Source organism: Gallinula chloropus, assembly GCF_964237585.1.
Source record: "Gallinula chloropus genome assembly, chromosome: 3".
Classification (NCBI taxonomy): Eukaryota; Metazoa; Chordata; class Aves; order Gruiformes; family Rallidae; genus Gallinula; species Gallinula chloropus.
In genome coordinates, this window is record NC_140087.1 from 37,068,353 (window position 1) to 37,086,542 (window position 18,190).

Here is an 18,190-nt window from a genome sequence, read left to right on the forward strand (position 1 = left end):
GCATTTCTCTGTAACTTGTTCTTGACCCAGAGACAAAGATCTTCATCTTTATAAGCAACATCCATGGTACAGGTCGCTAGCTATTCCTTGAGCACTACTGAAACACATTATAAAAAAACACTTTTTCTTTCTAATCTGAGGGACTACAGTTTGAGGAAAATGAATTTCTCCTTAGCAGCTCTCTTCAGGAAAATAAGAAAGTAAACTCCAACACTTGTTGAGGAAGTGGAGTCTCTGTCCCTTACAATTGATTCAGATGAGCACAGGATCTTATGGAGAGCTTGGATACTTTCAAATAAGCCTAATTCAAAATTCCTCAAACCCAACAAAAATACTCCTTTCCTCCCAAAACTTGAAAGAGCTTCAGTTAAGTTGCTTTCACATTTATATTTTCCAATATCTGCAAGGGAATATATTCAGGAGCTGATTTTTTTAAGTCTCTGATGATGCTTTTCAATAACAAAGGGCTAAAAGCATTAAAGAAAGCGTATCGACTGGGCAGTGACCATCAAAGGCAAAGCATCATGGTCTGTTAAAAGAGCTAAGCCTGCATGACAAGCAGAAAAAGAAGAGGCATGTGATTGCCTGTCATCAATTTGAAAAATTTGACCAGAAAGTCATTAATTGATTTCAGCCTACGGTTCCTTGCCAACAGCAGAGAAACAGGTGGAAAGGAGCAAAGGAATAGTATTTACAGAAACATTCCTCTTGTCTTGCTCGTCCCTTAAAATAATTCAGAAAGTTTTAACTGAAGTAATAAACCCTAGGAAAAAATACTAAAAATCAGTGTAGTTTCTGTTTCATCCCAGAAGTTATCCCTGACAAGACATCCCTCGCAGCACACAGAGCTTTCTGTAGGAGCCAGTCACAACAGCACAAACTCGGGTATAATTTATAAAACTGTTTTTTGACAACTTCATGCAGTAGTTAAGCTGAAACAATTGCCCTGGAGACCTCTTTCTGGCCAAGTTGTCCTAGCAAAGCTAAGTTCCTTCAGTGAGGAGAGAGACCAGGCTGAGAGCTAGAGAAGGGAGTTCATGTTGAAATCTCTGTCCCAGGATAAACATCCTTCTCTGAGAATGGGTCATGCAGATTCATAAAGACACAAGGCCACTCCAAGGTCTCTAAAGGCAAATACTCTCTTTACTGAGCGTGAATACTGCAAGAAATCTTTGAGGCAATTTAATGCATTAGATAGATAAATACACAGGAATTTTTTCCTCCTCATTTTTGTCCACCTATTTTCTATTAATTTCTGCTGATGTGTTGTTCAGCCCTTTGCTTCACAGTTCCTTGAACCTACCTTGTATTTCCAGGGAATTATTACTGAGCTGTCAAAGCCCTATTATCACTTTGGACTAGCAAGCCTTAAAAAATACGGGTGCAAGATCATTTTTCTGCCATTCGGCATCTGAGCACCTCCGTAATTCCCCAAAGGCAACAAATGACTTTGCATTAGCTGCACTGCTGTTTGACAGTGGCAAAACAAGGATTTGTGAAGAGTTATCTGTCAACTTGTGAGGCAAGCGCTCTAGCAGCAGGATAGTAAGCAGTTTATGGCAATGTGAACTTGCAATAGGTGGTAAAAAAACTATTCAAAAAATAAAGAAGTAAAAGAATGAACTCACTTTGGGAAAACACACCATAAGCAGCAAACTGCAATCACAGGGAAAAAACCAGGCACTACATTTTTAAAAGACTGCCTTATGCTTTGATTCAATTTTTCCTGTGGATCACTTGTGGTATAAACACACACGTATGCACACACGCTCCCCATCCCTCACTTCCACTCCCAATAATAGCAAAAATAAACATGAAAATAATATTAAAAAACTCTGTATTCAGTAATATTCACACCAAAGTATATGTATAGATATAGCCATTAAAATTATGAACATTTCTAAATATACTTTATGTATCATACATATATTTATATGTATAATTACATATCCACAGAAGTAGTCTTGCTGTGCTAAAGCCAGCAGTAAAAGCAAAAACAGGTTTCACAATAGGACACCCATATATGCATATGTACTGGCTGTTTGGTTTGTGAATTTATTTACAACTTAACTATATCATAATAAACGCTTACTGTTCTATTGTACAAACGTAATAGTAAAGGTTTAGGTTTGTTTTTTTAAATACAAAGACTGCAAATGAATACATGAAAAAAATTACACACCATGTACAGTATTTATAATTTATAAATGCAAAGTTAAGACCTCTTTAAATTATTGCACTTGCATATTTTGTTTTTTTACAAAGATAGTTTATATGTATCATATATATATATATGTGTGTGTGTAAATATATATATATATAAAACAAATTTTTCAGCTCACTAAATGTAGCAAAGTTGAATGTTGTTACCTTGAAGTTCTTTCTTCTTCACATAACAGCCCAACCTGAATTTTGAATATATATGAATCTACTCTACAAATCAGTTTGATCTACCCTAGAAAGCAGTCCATTATTTTAGGTTTTTTGACAAGAGTATACACCCGTATTACAATCGAGCACAGTTTTTGGTCAGAAAGCAAAATAAGAGTTATGATGTGCCTTTGCTAGATTGGGATATATAACCTAAAGTTTGAACATGAACTTCCTTGTAGTAGTGTGCAGAAAGCCTTTTCTGTGTTTAGAATGAACAAATTAATTGTTCCACTTCACAGAACTGTTCCTATATCACAGTGTTTGAGGCAAATGCATTATTTCAAGAGGGTCATAATTGTTTCGAGCATCTAACAATCTCTACTTCTTAACACGAATGGTGCTATTTGTTATCCCTACAATTTTTTAAGCACTAAATGCAGTCACAGCAAACTGATAACACTGTTCTAAATTTAAACACATGAAAGAAGCTTGTGCCACATAAAAAAATGAATGCCCACACTGCATGTCCCCTCCAATGTAAATACGTTTTATCATGTACTCAAACTAAAAAAAAAACCCTGTTGCATTTCTCTAATGGGACTTCTTAAAAAAAATAATCAAAAAACCCAAACACTGCCATGAGTTGAACCTTTACAGCAGTGTTGTACTACTGTACAAAATTCAGAGATTAATTATAACTGGATTTTCTGCCAGCGCTGTAATAAAATATGCAACAGCTCAGGTGAGTACCATGCTATGTCAACTGTTTTTCTCACTTAACGCAGACCTTTCAGGCACCATTTCACAATACTTTACAAATGCTCAGATATGGCTTCAAACAGTCCTTTTGCATTTACCAGGCTTAGAAGGGAAACCCAATTGAAATTCTTAACAAAAATAATGTGGTCCTGGGAGCATAAAGTCTAACACTTCTAGGAAAGGAAAGATCTGTTAGGGTTTTTATACATTCTTATTGATCTTGGGCAAGATTGGTTTTAGCAGGACAAAAATGCAAGGAAGAATGGCTTTTGGCAGTTTAACTTAATGAGCCACACATCTTACAGGTCTAGGTGCCTTACTGCTCTATTTGTGAGTCCACATCCAGAATACTGAACAATTAAATCTCAACATGTGTTTGAGCCATAAAATTCAAATGCAGCTTCAAAGTTTGAATTTTTTGTGGTTTTGACTGGAAGTGAGGGTATAAGATTGATTAAAAAAAAAATAAATTACACACCTGAATCTGCACTCTTCGTACATGCAAAACCAGACTAAATATGCCTTGAAAGTACAGCCCATTGTGGCTATTTTTGTTGGTCTAGGTGCTAACAAGTAACATTTCCGTTATGATTTTTCTCCTCTTGCATGCTGGGAAAACAAACTGAACCACAACTACTGGAGCCAAAATTTTAAACTCCAATGGACATTATTCTACAGCAAACATGTATTTTAGGTGGTTTGGATAGCTCTATATTAGAAATGATGCCTGATTGACTTGAGATGTTAATAGAACAACTTATTCCCAATGTAACAAATTTGTTAGGGAAACATCTTCCATAGCAGTACTTCTAAATGTCAAAATATAAAATATTATCTGATACTACCAAATGTTAGTACCAGAACTAGTGAAGTTATCTTTACAATCAATGAGTAAAAGATGAATTAAAAGCTTTCCATAAAGGAGACACAGTGTGACAAGGAAGAAATATTTTTGCAACGCTTGTAAGATCAGCATTGAAAGAGAGAGAATAACAGCAAATGTACTGTAATTAACCCATGAAGGAAGAAGGTGGCATTCAGTTGTTGGGGTATCTTAATTTCAGAGAGTATTTTTGATGTCACCATAGTTTTGGATAATTTCCATGTAAGTATTAGGAATCAGGGAGTGTGTTTCAAGTACTTAGAAGATGAAAAGCTGCATCTACAAGATTCAGATAAGGAGTAAAGCAGAGGACAGCATATGAACCTACTCATTCTACTTCAGTGCAATTGTTCCCTCCTTTTTTTTTCTTTTTTTTTTTAATTCCAAAAGAGTTTGCTGTGGTTAACAACACATTTCTGCACTTAGAATTGGCAAACTGAAAAAAAAAAATATCACGGGGCAGCCGTTGTATTAACCTGTATCCTACAAATAAGGTAACTTCATAATGAATTCTCAACCTCTGGGATATCTATGTACTGCAAAGGCTTTGGTGCATTTATACATTATGCAATCATATATCACATGCTGTACACACGTACAGAAACTGGTATGTGCTCGACCATAACAGAAGGCAAAACTCAGGAGTCAAAGTCATTCACATGAAACCCATAAGATGGCATGCTTATTAGAGCAATACTGCTCAATAGACATGAGATGGAAAAAGAGAACCTGTGTTCCGTCTTTAAGTCACTACTACTATGTGTTGCAGTTACACAAATGAACATGTTATCACAGAACTACTACAAGAGTGTATTCTCTGTGAAAGAGCATATAATGCAGTGTAGGCTGTATGTGGAAGGTACGCAAAGACCATGTTTTCACATGCTGTGTGGATCAATACAAATATTTTTTTCTCATTTTTAGGAGAAAGGTGAAAGCAAATTAAGTGTTGTTGAAACCTACTCTATCCAACTGCAGTAAATTTAAATGAGTGGCATTAAATGTAAGGTCTTAAAGTCTGTGCATAAATTTGTAAGGCTGAAGCCTAAGTCAGCACAGAACTGTAAACACAATATTTTAGAGTACTTTTCTTCAGGCAGCTATCCTTTCATTGAGAAAGGCAGTTCTAAGCCTGGAAATTTTCATGAACTAGGGTGAAAAAAGCAGACAAATGGAGAATTTTCTAATTTCACTTCTCTTGGGATGGGGGAAGAGAGCAGAAGACATGCAGTGTTACTTTGCACCACAAAAGCTAGTCAATACAAAACCATTTTTGATTTATTGTGATGGTACCAGAATCCCTCTTATCAGACCTGATTTTTCTGACAGAGCTTTTGTTCCCAGCAGATAGCATACTTCAGGTGTGTCTCTAATACCTTTTAAAATACAACTCAGCAGGTAGAAATAAAAATGATGATTTTACTTAATTGTGAGCTAGGCAAGGAAATCTTTGCTGTCACATTTAAATTTTAATCTGATACTTTTGTCATTATGGATACAAAAACTCCAACCTGAAACTCTCTCATATTGGAGATAAATATCCAGTACTTCCAGTGTTTTAAGGGAAGAGTTGTCTAGGTTTATAAATCATTCTGAAGAACAAAGCACCATCACTAGTTCTCTCAACATTTGCCTTGTGAGTGACAGACAATTTGCATCATGATGCTTCATGAAGTACTTTAAAACTTGAACCTGAATGTTGGTTTTTCTTTAGTTTGCAGCAAGAGAATTCACTGTAACCTAAGCATGAATTACAGCCTCCAAGGATTCTGCTGGAGTTCAAACTGATTACAAGTAGATCACACATAAACATTCACAATAGCAATGGGTATATTGTTCTATTTATAGCCAAGAACTCCCAAGTGACACTGGTGTTAAAGCCAGCCACAGTACAGTATAATAAAAGTACCATTGAAACCCTTACTAGAAAGATACAATTTAGAAGTACCCCCTAAGATTTTGTTTTGTTTTGTTTTGTTTTCCCCCCATCAGTTTTAAATTAAGGCCTCAGCAAGGTAGCCCATGAGATAAGGCCAGTCTTTTGTATTCACAAGTTGTAAGTTCTCTTTTGATAGCTGATTCCAAAGCGTCTGGGTTGTCGTTTTCCCCTCTGTTCACGTTGTGTCACTGGTGTAGGTCAGGAGATTGGCTGCCAGAGTCTTTTAGCTGAGGTAACTCCATGGGTGTTACCTTCCTAGGCAGATCTGCGTCTTAGAATTCTGTATGGTTTTTTTCTCCCCCCCCTCCAAATAAAAATGAAACAAAACAAAAAACAACCCCCAAAACAAGAAGGGATGCTTTTTGGGTTAAAGCAATCTGTTGCTGCTGTTCAGTCATCGATCTTCACTGGAAGTGAATCTGAAGTCCCAGGAGCAAGGGACTGGGAGGGAATCCATATAGAGGCTTCCTCACCTCTTGTTACTTTCTCCCATTGGTTGAGATTGTCCCTGGAGATACAAAAAGGTCAAAGAGGTAAAGCACTATTCATAAGTTTACTAGGAATTCTTCCTAACAATACTACACTTTGAGATGCAGCTTTATGCTGTATAAAAGTACCTGAATGTCATCAAGCTTTTATCATACAATCATAGAATCATTAAGGTTGGAAAAGACCCCCTCAAGATCATCTAGTCCAACCATCCCCCTACCACCTATATTACTCACTAAACCATGTCCCTGAGTACCTCATCCAACCTTTCCTTGAACACCCCTAGGGACAGTGACTCCACCACCTCCCTGGGAAACACATTCCATCTTCACATTATTTCATCCTTTACCTTCAGTTGTCCCATTTTGTAATTCTGTGTGGCTCACATGCAGGCTGACTATAGAGGAGTCTACAGCACACATTCCCCAGACTGAGTCCTGGAGCTCCAGGCTAGCATTAGCTTGCTTCCAAGTTTCTAGCCCGGCCCTCATGTCTGCGGAGAAAACCCAGGTCTGACCCCACAGAGTCTGCAGAGACTCTGAAACAGCAGTGTGGAGGCAAGCAGCCTTCATCGCTTCAGACTTCAGGGCTTTTACCACAGCATACTTTGGCCCTTTTCAAAACCACCACAGAGATCAGGACTTTTGCCAGGAAACTTCCTTCACAGGAAACCACAGGAGCGCCTTAAGCCTTCTGAAACTCCCGCACATGGGGTGCCTGACAGCATATAAAACAAACACTGCACACCAAGGCCACCATATCAACTTTCAGTTACTAATGCGGTGATCACACTATCAATTTACTAGATTTAAAGAGCACCCCTTTCTTGGGACAGAATTATTTTTTGGCATCTCACAACCTGGCCAAGACCCAAGCCCAAATTTTGGATCATAAGCCATAAAACTATAAGAAATTGTGCTGGTAATGCTCTAATGATCCGAGGGGGTACAGACCTATAACTTTATTTGCTGTACACAAGCACCACTCCAGTGGCTTAGAAGTCTATACTGATGAAATCCAATATTGAACCATACCTGCAACCTATGGCCAAACCTAGCATTTAGTCTTCAAAGTCAGAAAGAAAGAGAGAATGCTCAACTGCTTCAATTTCACACTATCAGATATGTAGTTACTAAACCAACAGTACTTAAATGCCTTCAGTAAATAAATGGGTCTTACATGCTGCGTGACATATTATAGTATTACATCAGAATTTCTGTGGCAGAGCTCTTCTGATTTTTCACAGTATCACAGAACTACAAGACCTTTAAGATCATCAAGTCCAGCCATTCATGTCCTATGTTAAACCATATCCTACCATACCTGATCTACCCTTTTTTTAAACACATCCAGGGAAGGTGACTCAACCACCTCCCTGGGCAGCCTTTTCTACATCCCAAAAACTCTTTCAGAGAAAAATTTTTTCCTAACATCTAAACTGAACCTGCCCTGGTGCAGCTTAATGCCATTTCCCCTTGTCCTATCACCTGTCACTTGGCTAAAGAGACCATCATCCACCTCTCTACACCCTCCTTTCAGGTAGTTGTAGGTGGTGATAAGGTCTCCCCTCAGCCTCCTCTTCTCCAAGCTAAACAGCCCCAGTTCCCTCAACCGTTCCTCACAGGATTTGCCCTCCAGCCCCTTCACCAGCCTGGTTGCCCTTCTCTGCACTTGCTCAAGGACCTCAATGTCCTTCTTATGGTGAGGAGCCCATAACTGCACACAGTACTCGAGGTGTAGCCTCACCAATGCTGAGTACAGGGGCACAATTGCCTCCCTAGACCTACTGGCCACACTATTTTTGATACAAGCCAGGATGCCATTGGCTTTCCTGGGCACACTGCTGACTCATATTCAGCCTGCAGTCAACCAACACCCCCAGGTCCTTCTCTGCCTGACAACTCTCCAGCCAACCTCCCCCAAGCCTGTAGCGCTGCATGGTGTTGTTATGTCCCATGTGCAGGACTCTACACTTGGCCTTGTTAAATTTCATCCCACTGGTCTCAGCCCAATCGGTCCAGTCTGTTCAGATCCCTCTGAAGAGCCTCCCTGCCCTCAAGCAGATCAACACTTTCTCCCAGCTCAGTGTCATCTGCAAACTTACTGAGGGAACATTCAATCCCTTCATTGTGGTCATTGATAAAGATGTTGAACAAAACTGGACCCAGAACTGAGCCTTTTGTGCCACAACTTTGCCGAAACTCTTGATAAAATGGCAAACAATGAGCTGAAAGCACAGAGAACAGGTAAGAAGATGTTGCATTTTCTGGGGATGGGGGGAGGAAGGATCTGATGGAGCATGCTAAAGAAAGCTGGTGTCCTCTTGGGGAACACATACAGCATTCTCTGCAGGCGGGCGGAAACCTGAGCTGCCAGCGCTCCAGGCCAACTGTAAACTACTCAGCCAGTGTTAATGTGGTGCCCAATCTCAGCTGTGCAATCAAGGCACTAAGGAGCAGAAAAATCGAACTCTCAGTATAGTAGGTCCCTTTCTTAAAACTGGGAAAGCAATGGTTAGAATCACAGCTGAAACATTTTTAAATTGTCTCAATTTCAGCAAGAATTCACACAATCACAGAACATTAGGGGTTGGAAGAGACCTTAAAAATCATCTAGTCCAACACCCCTGCCAGAGCAGGACCACCTAGACTAAATCACATGGGAACTCATCCAGGCAGGTTTTGAATGTTTCCAGAGAAGGAGACTCCACAACCTCTCTGGGCAGTCTGTGCCAGTGCTCCATCATCCTCACTGTGAAAAAGTTTCTCCTTATATTCACATGGAACCTCCTATGCTCCAGCTTGCACCTATTAATTGAGAGATCTGAAAGCACAGTGATAATTCTTTAAAGTTACGTAGTCTGAAATAAAAGGAAAAAAAATCACTTCACCTCACCTTCAAAATAAATACATTGTTGTAGATCTGCCACTTTGCAGACCTACTGAGTACCTGGGCTACAAAATGCACATAGTGAACACTGCTAATACAAGTGGCTGGTAGTTTTGATCTACACTGAATGGCAAGAAGACTATTTAAAAACATGGAATAAGTTACGAGACAAGAAAACCTTCTAGATTCTTAGCTGCTGTATTACCTCAGGGAAATCAGTGACTGCTACTTTTTTGTTTTTTAAAGAGGCAGATAATGCGATTCATTTGCCTTTGTACTCCCAATGAAGCCCTGGCTCCTAAGTGTCTGCAATAAATGCCCAGAGGCTCTCAAAATAAAAGCCTTCATGCTGACATGCTGCCTTGGCCGCTGCTGCTGCTATTATTTTCAGCTGGTGTCGGTGTTTCAAACAGCTCAAGGACAGGGCAGCTTAGACACTGAGTTCCAAGGAGAAGCAGTGCTGCTGGTGAAGGGGTGATATCAAAATCAGTTCAGTCAGCAGCTGAGGCAATACCAAACAGGAATGAGGCTGTATTTTTCTCATCACACTGAATAAGAGTTACCCATCAAAAAATAAAGGATGGAGGGGGAAGTCAGCTATTTGAAACACTCTGGAGTAACATAAACCCTGCAATAACATATATTTTAGTAATAGGGCAGTTGAAGTTAGATCCATGCTCTGGATTTCCTACTCTGTATCTCCAGGTCTGAAGCCTCAACACTTGCCCCTCAACTCCCTCAAACTGACAGCAGAGGGTAATTACAAGGCTAAGTCAGGACTATCAAGCTGCTCCTCAGAAGACTTTATGCCAGGGTGTGGATTTTCAGGAAGTTCTTTAGTCTTACAGACATGTTAAACCTCATCCACACATCGATGCCCCAGTTCTGCATCAATGCAATCTAAATTAAGGGCTGCACAAGAGCAGGGTGGGAGTTGTGTTTGTACAGAACTCTGCCTAGTCTGGAGATTGTGCTAGTGTAGCTTTCTGAAGTATCAGTATTATAACTATAAATGGAATACCAAACAACAAACATAATTTGTAGACCAGAAAAAATTAATATAATCTCTGCCAGGAGTCTGATTGCTTTTACTTCAGATATCACACCTTTTGTAGAGAAACCCACTCTTTATGCTCATGCTTGATCTTCAGAAGCAAGCAGAACCTTTCTTCTAGAATACACGTGTAAGTGGTTACTTAAAACTCTACAATTCAACTTTAAATTTCCTTAGTTAAGTACTGAAAGATGGACCATTACATACTCCAAGCCACTTCTGAGAAAGAAAAAAAAAGCATCAGCTTCATTTGGATATCCATGTGTGTAGAAATCAAAACACATGGGTCTTCCCAGAACCCTGCTCCTGAAAGATGTTGTGCAGTCTTAAGCACTCAACCTAGGCTCTTGATGCCTCAGTCCCCATGAAGCAAAATAACAATGCAAATGGTCCTACAGTACAGTACAGTACACAAACCTAATTTCCAGACCTCCCAATTGATTGTGCTGGTAATAGAACATTCCTGACATCCAGCGCTGAGGTTACTTTATTAATCATACAGACTCTGTAAATCATTTTCATGTTAAAAGCATATTGATACTGATTTGGGGACCAAAAGTACACCCAGATGTTGACAAATAAGTGATACAAAAGAAATCACATATACAAAGCAGTTTGACAATATTTGCTAGCTTGAGCAGAAACAAGTAACTGGAAACAATCATGGTAAGCATTACTGCACTTCTGACAGTGGCTGTTCCAGTTGGTGCTCTTTAGTCCATATAAATAGTGTAATACTCTTTCTGACTGAAAACGTGGTTACACAAAGGACAATCTGTGTTCCAGTTACATGGATTGAATACCTGACTGTTTATAGCTTTCAGCCATCGGTAGCAACGCACCTTGAAGCAATGATTATGAAGAGAAAGAAGTTAGAAAACTTCCAAGATCTCAGACTACCTCTCAGTAAAGCAGTCACATGAGTCACAACCTTGTAAAGACTGAAAGGATTACAAGCTGTTCTGTGGTTTACTTCATGTTCTCTGATTTCACGCTGAAAGCAACTCTTCTTTATTTGCCAGAGTACACATTATTTAGTTATCTATAATCAAACTATCAACACTTATATTTAAGGTCAACATGGCCCAGGGAATACACATTCCTACCTTGTACTGTAACTCCAAATTCCAAAACAGGATTTGGACTTTGATACCACTGTGAGGGTAGCACGCTCTACAGCATTGTGAAACTAGAGAAGAGTTTATTGCTATATTGTAACCGATGGACCACTAAAATTCTCATTTAGGAGTAGTTCCACGTTAGTCAATTTGGGATAACAAATTACTGCTTGTTATTTAGCAGACATCATTACTTTCACAGCTTCTAAAGATTAAAGACACTACTCTAAAGAGCACCTAGCCTGACTGCCTGGAAAAGACAGGCCTTGGCAATTTCATCACAGTAACTGTGCCTCAGACCTGTGTCCCATTTACCTCTCTCTCTTAAAAAAATATACTGAGTCTTGGTTTAAAATTTTCAACTGGCATAGTTCCAAATGCTAAAAAAGACATTCATCATATTCCTTCATTGAACCTTGGGCTTCAAGTAGTCGTTACCTGGTAAATTAATGACCTTCATCTAATCAGAACACATACACAGTTACAGATTCATGCTCTCTTGGATAAACTGAATACATTATACCAGATTTTTTTAATCTCTCACTACTAAGATCTCAAAACACTCTTTAAGCTCTTTTTTAATCTTCTCTTATTTGCTAGTGTCTTTATCTACTCTTCTTAAAGCACAGACACTAGACAGGATTCCAGCTGTAGCCCCATTAATATAACAACTACAGAGGTAGTCTCTAATCCTACTTAATATTCCCTCCACACTCATCTGAGGGTTGCACAGCCTTGCCCAGCAGCAGGACCTTAGAGGCAGCTGACTATAAATGATGGCTCCTAGATATTCATTGTTTCATGTAAGACAGTCCTCTTTCCCACTGGTACAGACCTATGTATTCCCATAGTGATATGAAAAAGTGTTCGGGTGTGAATGAAATTGTTTTGTTAACCACTACGTTAAATTTCATGGCCTTTTGAATACAGTATTACACAGATCATTTAGCCCACAAAAGCAGAAAAGTGACAGAGTAGCTAGATCTGCCATACAGGACAGAGGAAAAAGTTCAATGCAAGATAAAATTTAAGGACCAGAAGTGGGGGAAAAAAAAAAGAAAAGATTATGTGAGAGGTACTAGTAAAAGCATAGAGAAACGTGCCTCTTGTCCCTGAATGTGACTAAAGATTGCTGCCATTTTATGAACCGACCATTTTTCCTACAAAGATATTTGCCATCATTCCAGGGTAGAAGCAGCCAGTTGGTTAAGGACCCTTAACTGTCCTCCAAGAGACCCCAAGCTACATCCTAACTGATTGATAGGACAAAGTTACATTTGCCTCCCCCACATCCCACATCCCTTTACACTCCCAACTACTGAATATGCTGGGGGTCTTTCCTCTTCTGCTTTTTAATAAAAATTATCTGACACGAAGTAAAACCACATGCCAAAACCACATTTTTTAATGAAACAGAACTCTAGCCCATTTGAGTTGTGAGAACCATGTTGAAGTAAAAAGGCCAGAGAGGGAAATTGCATTAAACCAGCCTAGATATGGATAAATAAGCACTGAATCTCTTTATCTCTAAATGTTTTTGGCATCAAACACATTTTAATCAGCTGTGTCTGTAGGTCTGTGCTGGATAGTCCCAGACAGTAGTTATTGCCTCTGGGTTTCTGCAGAGATTAATGCAAGAGGCGTAACCCTGTTTATCTCCATGCAAATTCTAAAATTAAAAGTCTGTGTTTCCAGACAACCTTGCAAAGCATGTTTGCTTTTCTTTTAACCAAGCTAGACTGTGTGCAAAAGCTTGCACATTTACTCACCTGCATGCTCGCAGTAGAGGCCCAGTTGGAGGAAAGATCTGTGCGAGTGTGGTGTAACACGGGATGGCGACAGCATTGTAGAACCCAATCTGTGAAGAACAACAATGAAAAAATATAATTAAATGTAGCCAAACTACAACACTGAAAGTTAACAGCCAACTAGCTCAAAGCTCTTGATTACTTACTTAATTACTACTTGTGTTAGTACTTCTTACTTCAGCACGTCCTCTTAATATCAGAATACTCTAAAATGAAGCACTAACAGTGAAGTCTGGCAATTACAAGCTGCTTACATGCCTCTCATGATTAATAGAACTGCTTCAGATAGGATTTTCTATTTTTTTTCAAATATTCAGTGCATTTGCTTAGGATCTATACATGGCTTTTTGGTGTCAGAAGTGGCAGCTAGAAGTGCAGATGGCAACACCATTTCTGCAAATATTCTTGTGATTTTTTTTAGTTTTTTTTTTTTTTTTAAAGGAAATTTGTGCAGCATTGTCAAAATATGGTGAGATTCTGGATTGTTCTGATGTCCTCCAGAGTATATATTCCGTAGCTCAATTTACTTGAGATGCTAGATTTGCACCTTTGGAAAGTTTCTAAAAGGTGTGCGCTGTGATCCATAATTGGTTTTCAATTTCTTTTCATGTATGCAGCTCAGTAATATATTTTTACCATTATCATATGAATCTATTTGGAGAACATAAAATGAGTACCTTTTTTAATGATGTCTGATTCATACAGGCTTAGGGGCCCATGACAGCTACCATGTCACAGCTGAATTGTCATGACATGAGGGAATTTTTAGAAAACGCTACTTATATATTATCAAGGATGACAGGTTAAATTCAGATCCATTATAATAACATCAGTCATTTATCCCAGACTCTCATGATAGTTACAGTAGTGCACTATGATCCTTTTCTTTGGGCAGAATTTTTAAATGCCTTTTAGTGAAATACCATGCATCGTACTGTGACTGTAGTAATCAGTCTCTTTTTAACAGTGTAAACATTGGCCCTTATTCAGAAATTGAAGAGCAACTCCTGTCCTCACGTCCATCAATAAACAGACTTTGCAAAAGTTTTCATTTCTGACCAGAGAAAACTCACATAAATCCCTTTTGTAAAAGGTTTAGGTTATCTGAATAAATTATTCCTGACTGATTTTGATATTACTGTGGCTACACAGAGAGCCAAGAGTTCACTCAGATACAAGCAATCTATTGAACTGACTGCAGGAAAGGCATGTATGTACATGCTAATATGCATAAGAAAGAAGTGAATACATTTTGTTTCCAAAAGAAATTGTTCCTGTCTTCTCAAACTCTTCATCCTAAACTTACTGCTAGCTTTAAGAGCTGCATCTTTAAGAACAATGATGGTAAACCTTTTCTTTTCAACCTGAAAACTGTGTGTCTGGGGAAAGCTTTGAATGGCTGAAGTACATGAACTGTTCCCTTCTTTCCCCCTTCATCAGTCAGGCTGGCTTGACTTGTTTGTCCAAAAGGCTTTCAGGTCACTACATAGTTTTGGCATTTCTATTTTCTTCATAGGTTCCAAAAGGAAAAGGGGCAAAAAAGGGTGGTAGGATCCTTACAGAGTCAGGAACAAATCTGCAGTACAGGCTTCACAGTGGGAAGACACTGAACTCAGAGGCCTTATATGAGTCTTGCTGCAAAGGGTGTAAAGCACAGCAGAGACCAACTCTCCAGCCTCCCAAGTTAGTGGTAGAGCCAAGTACAAGCTATTCTCATCAAAGATGTGTCCTTGTGGCAGAAGTAGGGTTGTTTTTTTTTTTTTCAGAAATTATGTGTTTATACAAATCCTCATTTCCTAAACATCATTCTCATTTAAATAGGGAATTAATGCTTTAATTAAAATCCACATAAAATACTCATTAATGCCTTTTGTTAGGGCCCAAGGAAGCAGATGATAATACTTTATAAAATTCCTCAGTCTCTACATAAATATATAAAAGGTTGCTGTCACAGAATTATAGATGTCCTAAATCTCACACTTTTATCTAACATATTGTAAAATACAGCATCTACATCTGTGTTACTGAAGTTGGCTTTTAACAACCTATTTTGTTTAATATTTTACTGTTACACTGCTGAAGCATGAAATAGAGCACAAAGTAAAAAAGACCCTGCTGAAGACAGTACCTGGAACAATACTTATTGTGTTTTAAAAGGAGAAAAAGACAAAAAACAGCTTATTTCTTAGAACTGTGCCCTCACCCCGTTAACAATTCTCTCACAAATGCCAAGGTGACTACATACTGTATCACTGTGTACTTTTCAAGATGTTCAAAGATAACCAACATAGTGTGTGGAAAAACAAATCAAATGCAGAAAAATGTCTCTTCTCTTTTTGGGTTTATATAAAACACGTGAACTTAGTAAAGTACCTGCTAATTCCTCACCATAATAAGGATAAATGGATAAATATGACAGAACAGAGAGTAGTGTCAGGATATAAAAACTGCTCAGCCTTGCTAACCAAGTAACTTACCTACAAGGGATTTTGTGACACTTTGTCCTTTCAAATTTATTTTAAATATTATTGTTAATTTATGAGTTCATTAAATGCTTTGTGAGTGCTAACTATTGACAGTTAAAGAATCCACTAAGAGATCACTAAAATTAAAAAATTCCCTTTATACATATATACATAACTGAATGGTCAGTGGACAATTTCAATGTTTTTCTCTCCTCAGATAATCAAAGGAGAAGCTCCCTTTTTTGTTTGCCCCAAAAAGTTAGTTCAAATACCTTTTCCCCCTCAAATTTAGGTTTACAAAATACAAATTTTCCCTAGGGAAACAAAGCCCATTCATTTCTGCACAGGAAATTCAGTACCCAAAGACATTGAAAAACAAATTGAGGCTCTTAGAATTGTGCTCTTTATTGCTTACCCTCAAGAAACTCATCACTTTTTAACACCCCCACACTCTGCCCCGAACATCAAAAAGCTGTTTAAAAATATTTTGAAATCTGAACCTCAGTATTTTAACCAGGAGCATGTGATGAAGTTCATTTTGCATTCAGGATAAAGCAGTGAAACCTTTTAGCTAAGGGCCAAAGCAACCACTTACTGAACTGACAAAGTGTTGACACTTGTGGTTTTAGTTACAAGTACAAAGAATGAAACAGGTGACAACAGCAAAGAGCACACTGTGATCTAAGTAACGTCTTTGAAACCAAATTTTCCATTACTAATTAAAAAAATTAACCCTGTTTTGCATGCAGAACATAGAATTCAGCAGCCCAAATGCTCTAACTTCAAATGAAATATTCACTAATATATATTTTTTTTCATACATGTTTTCTTAACGCTATAAAGCACATTTCTCTTTACAGAGAGAGTTCATACCTGACCCTGAGGGACTTCATCTTTCTTGTCTCTGTCCATCATAGGAATAGGTTGAATACCAGTTTTCTTCATTTCATCACCCTGGAGAAAAGCAGAAAGATTAAGAAAACAGAAAGACTACTGAGATCTGAATTAATTCCCATCTTCTATTGTATGTCAATCTAAAAATCCAGAATTTAAAAAAAACCATGTGGTACCAGCCTAAGGCAAATCTCAGAAAACTGCCTAAGGATAGACTAATTTTATACTTTCACCTAAATGACAATGTAAATAGCAGATCTTGAAAGTTTTTGAGTCAATGTACACACATTTTCTTTGTTTCCAAGGGTGTCTCCATAATAAAAAGCAACTGAAGGAATAAAAATGAAAGAAATGAGTTCATTCTATTCTGTTCTAGTCACAGTTAGTTTTGTCTTTCAAAACATTAGCTGTTTAAAGCACTGAAATACAATGACCACTGGAACACTACTCACCCATCCAAGGAAAAGCTGAGTAAACCTGATGAATTTACAATATGCCCTCTTTGTCAACAATCCAGTCTTTTTGACCGTGCTGCTTTAAGGAAGCTGCCTGTCAAACAGCGTTCTTTCCTCTAAATAAGTTATCCCTCTACCTAAGAGGAACACTGGGAAAGATGCAGTACATCAAAAGACCGAATGTATGGAATGTACAAGAGAAAACTGTCTCCTTATACTTCACGTATTAGCAGCAGAACAGACAAAACACTTTTTTGAGCACTATACTGCACCTGAGCACAATTAAGCTCTGTTACTTTCTGTAACAAATTGAAATTTTCCAAGTCTTATGCCTCAACTGCACTATCAAAACACCACAGATTTTGATCCTGAGGTTATAAAGGCAACCACAGCCATAGCAATGTTTGCTTTTGGCTACTCCTCATGTCTGAGACTCCAAAGTCAATGAGATCTTCAAACTGCTGGCTTTATGTAATGGGTTAGCACAGGGAGGTTTTGGTAGCAGGGGAGTTACAGGGGTGAATTCAGTGAGAAGATGCTAGAAGCTTCCCTCATGTCTGATAGAGTCAGCACCAGCACTATGAGGGCTGCTATGGGGAAAGTTAAGTCAATCCCAGCTGGACCCAATACAGCTTAGGTAGCAAGACCGTTGATCCAGGATAACTGCTCAAACAATACTTATCTGTGTGCAATGTGAGGGTCAGCTATCTGAAAGCTTGGGATGTTCCCTAAATCTGTGTTCTATGTTTCTGCTACAGGTAGTGAAGACATCTTCAGAAGACAATTTATCACATCTTTCTCATGAGATTTTATCAAGCATTTCAAATGCCAACGTGCCCTAGCAACGGAGGATTTTGGCACCTTTACTCAATGAAAAGCTTGCAATGTAACAAATTGGTTCTGCTCTGAGCAGAGCACCTTTCTGTTTGACTGCCTTGTAACTACCTTGAGTGTAGAAAAGATATGGCCTAATGGAAGTCAATTCTTTCTTGCATATTTGGCCTCAATGTCACCTATTAACTATGATCCTGCTCAGTTAACCAACAAGAGATGTAAGCCGGAAA

At 38.5% G+C, this 18,190-nt stretch overlaps 1 protein-coding gene across 1 annotated transcript in view; it reads right to left on the reverse strand.

Moving 5' to 3' along the window:
* Positions 1-6,336: 6,336 nt before the first annotated feature.
* The window catches only part of PDE10A (phosphodiesterase 10A), a gene marked incomplete at its 5' end in the record, with an annotated part of 179,305 nt that continues 167,451 nt past the window's right edge, over positions 6,337-18,190 (reverse strand). The window contains 3 exons of the mRNA XM_084261656.1: positions 6,337-6,462; positions 13,274-13,362; positions 16,651-16,731. Coding sequence (XP_084117782.1) covers positions 6,345-6,462; positions 13,274-13,362; positions 16,651-16,731 — 288 coding nt within the window. The 3' untranslated portion in view covers positions 6,337-6,344. The remainder of the gene's footprint in view (positions 6,463-13,273; positions 13,363-16,650; positions 16,732-18,190) is intronic.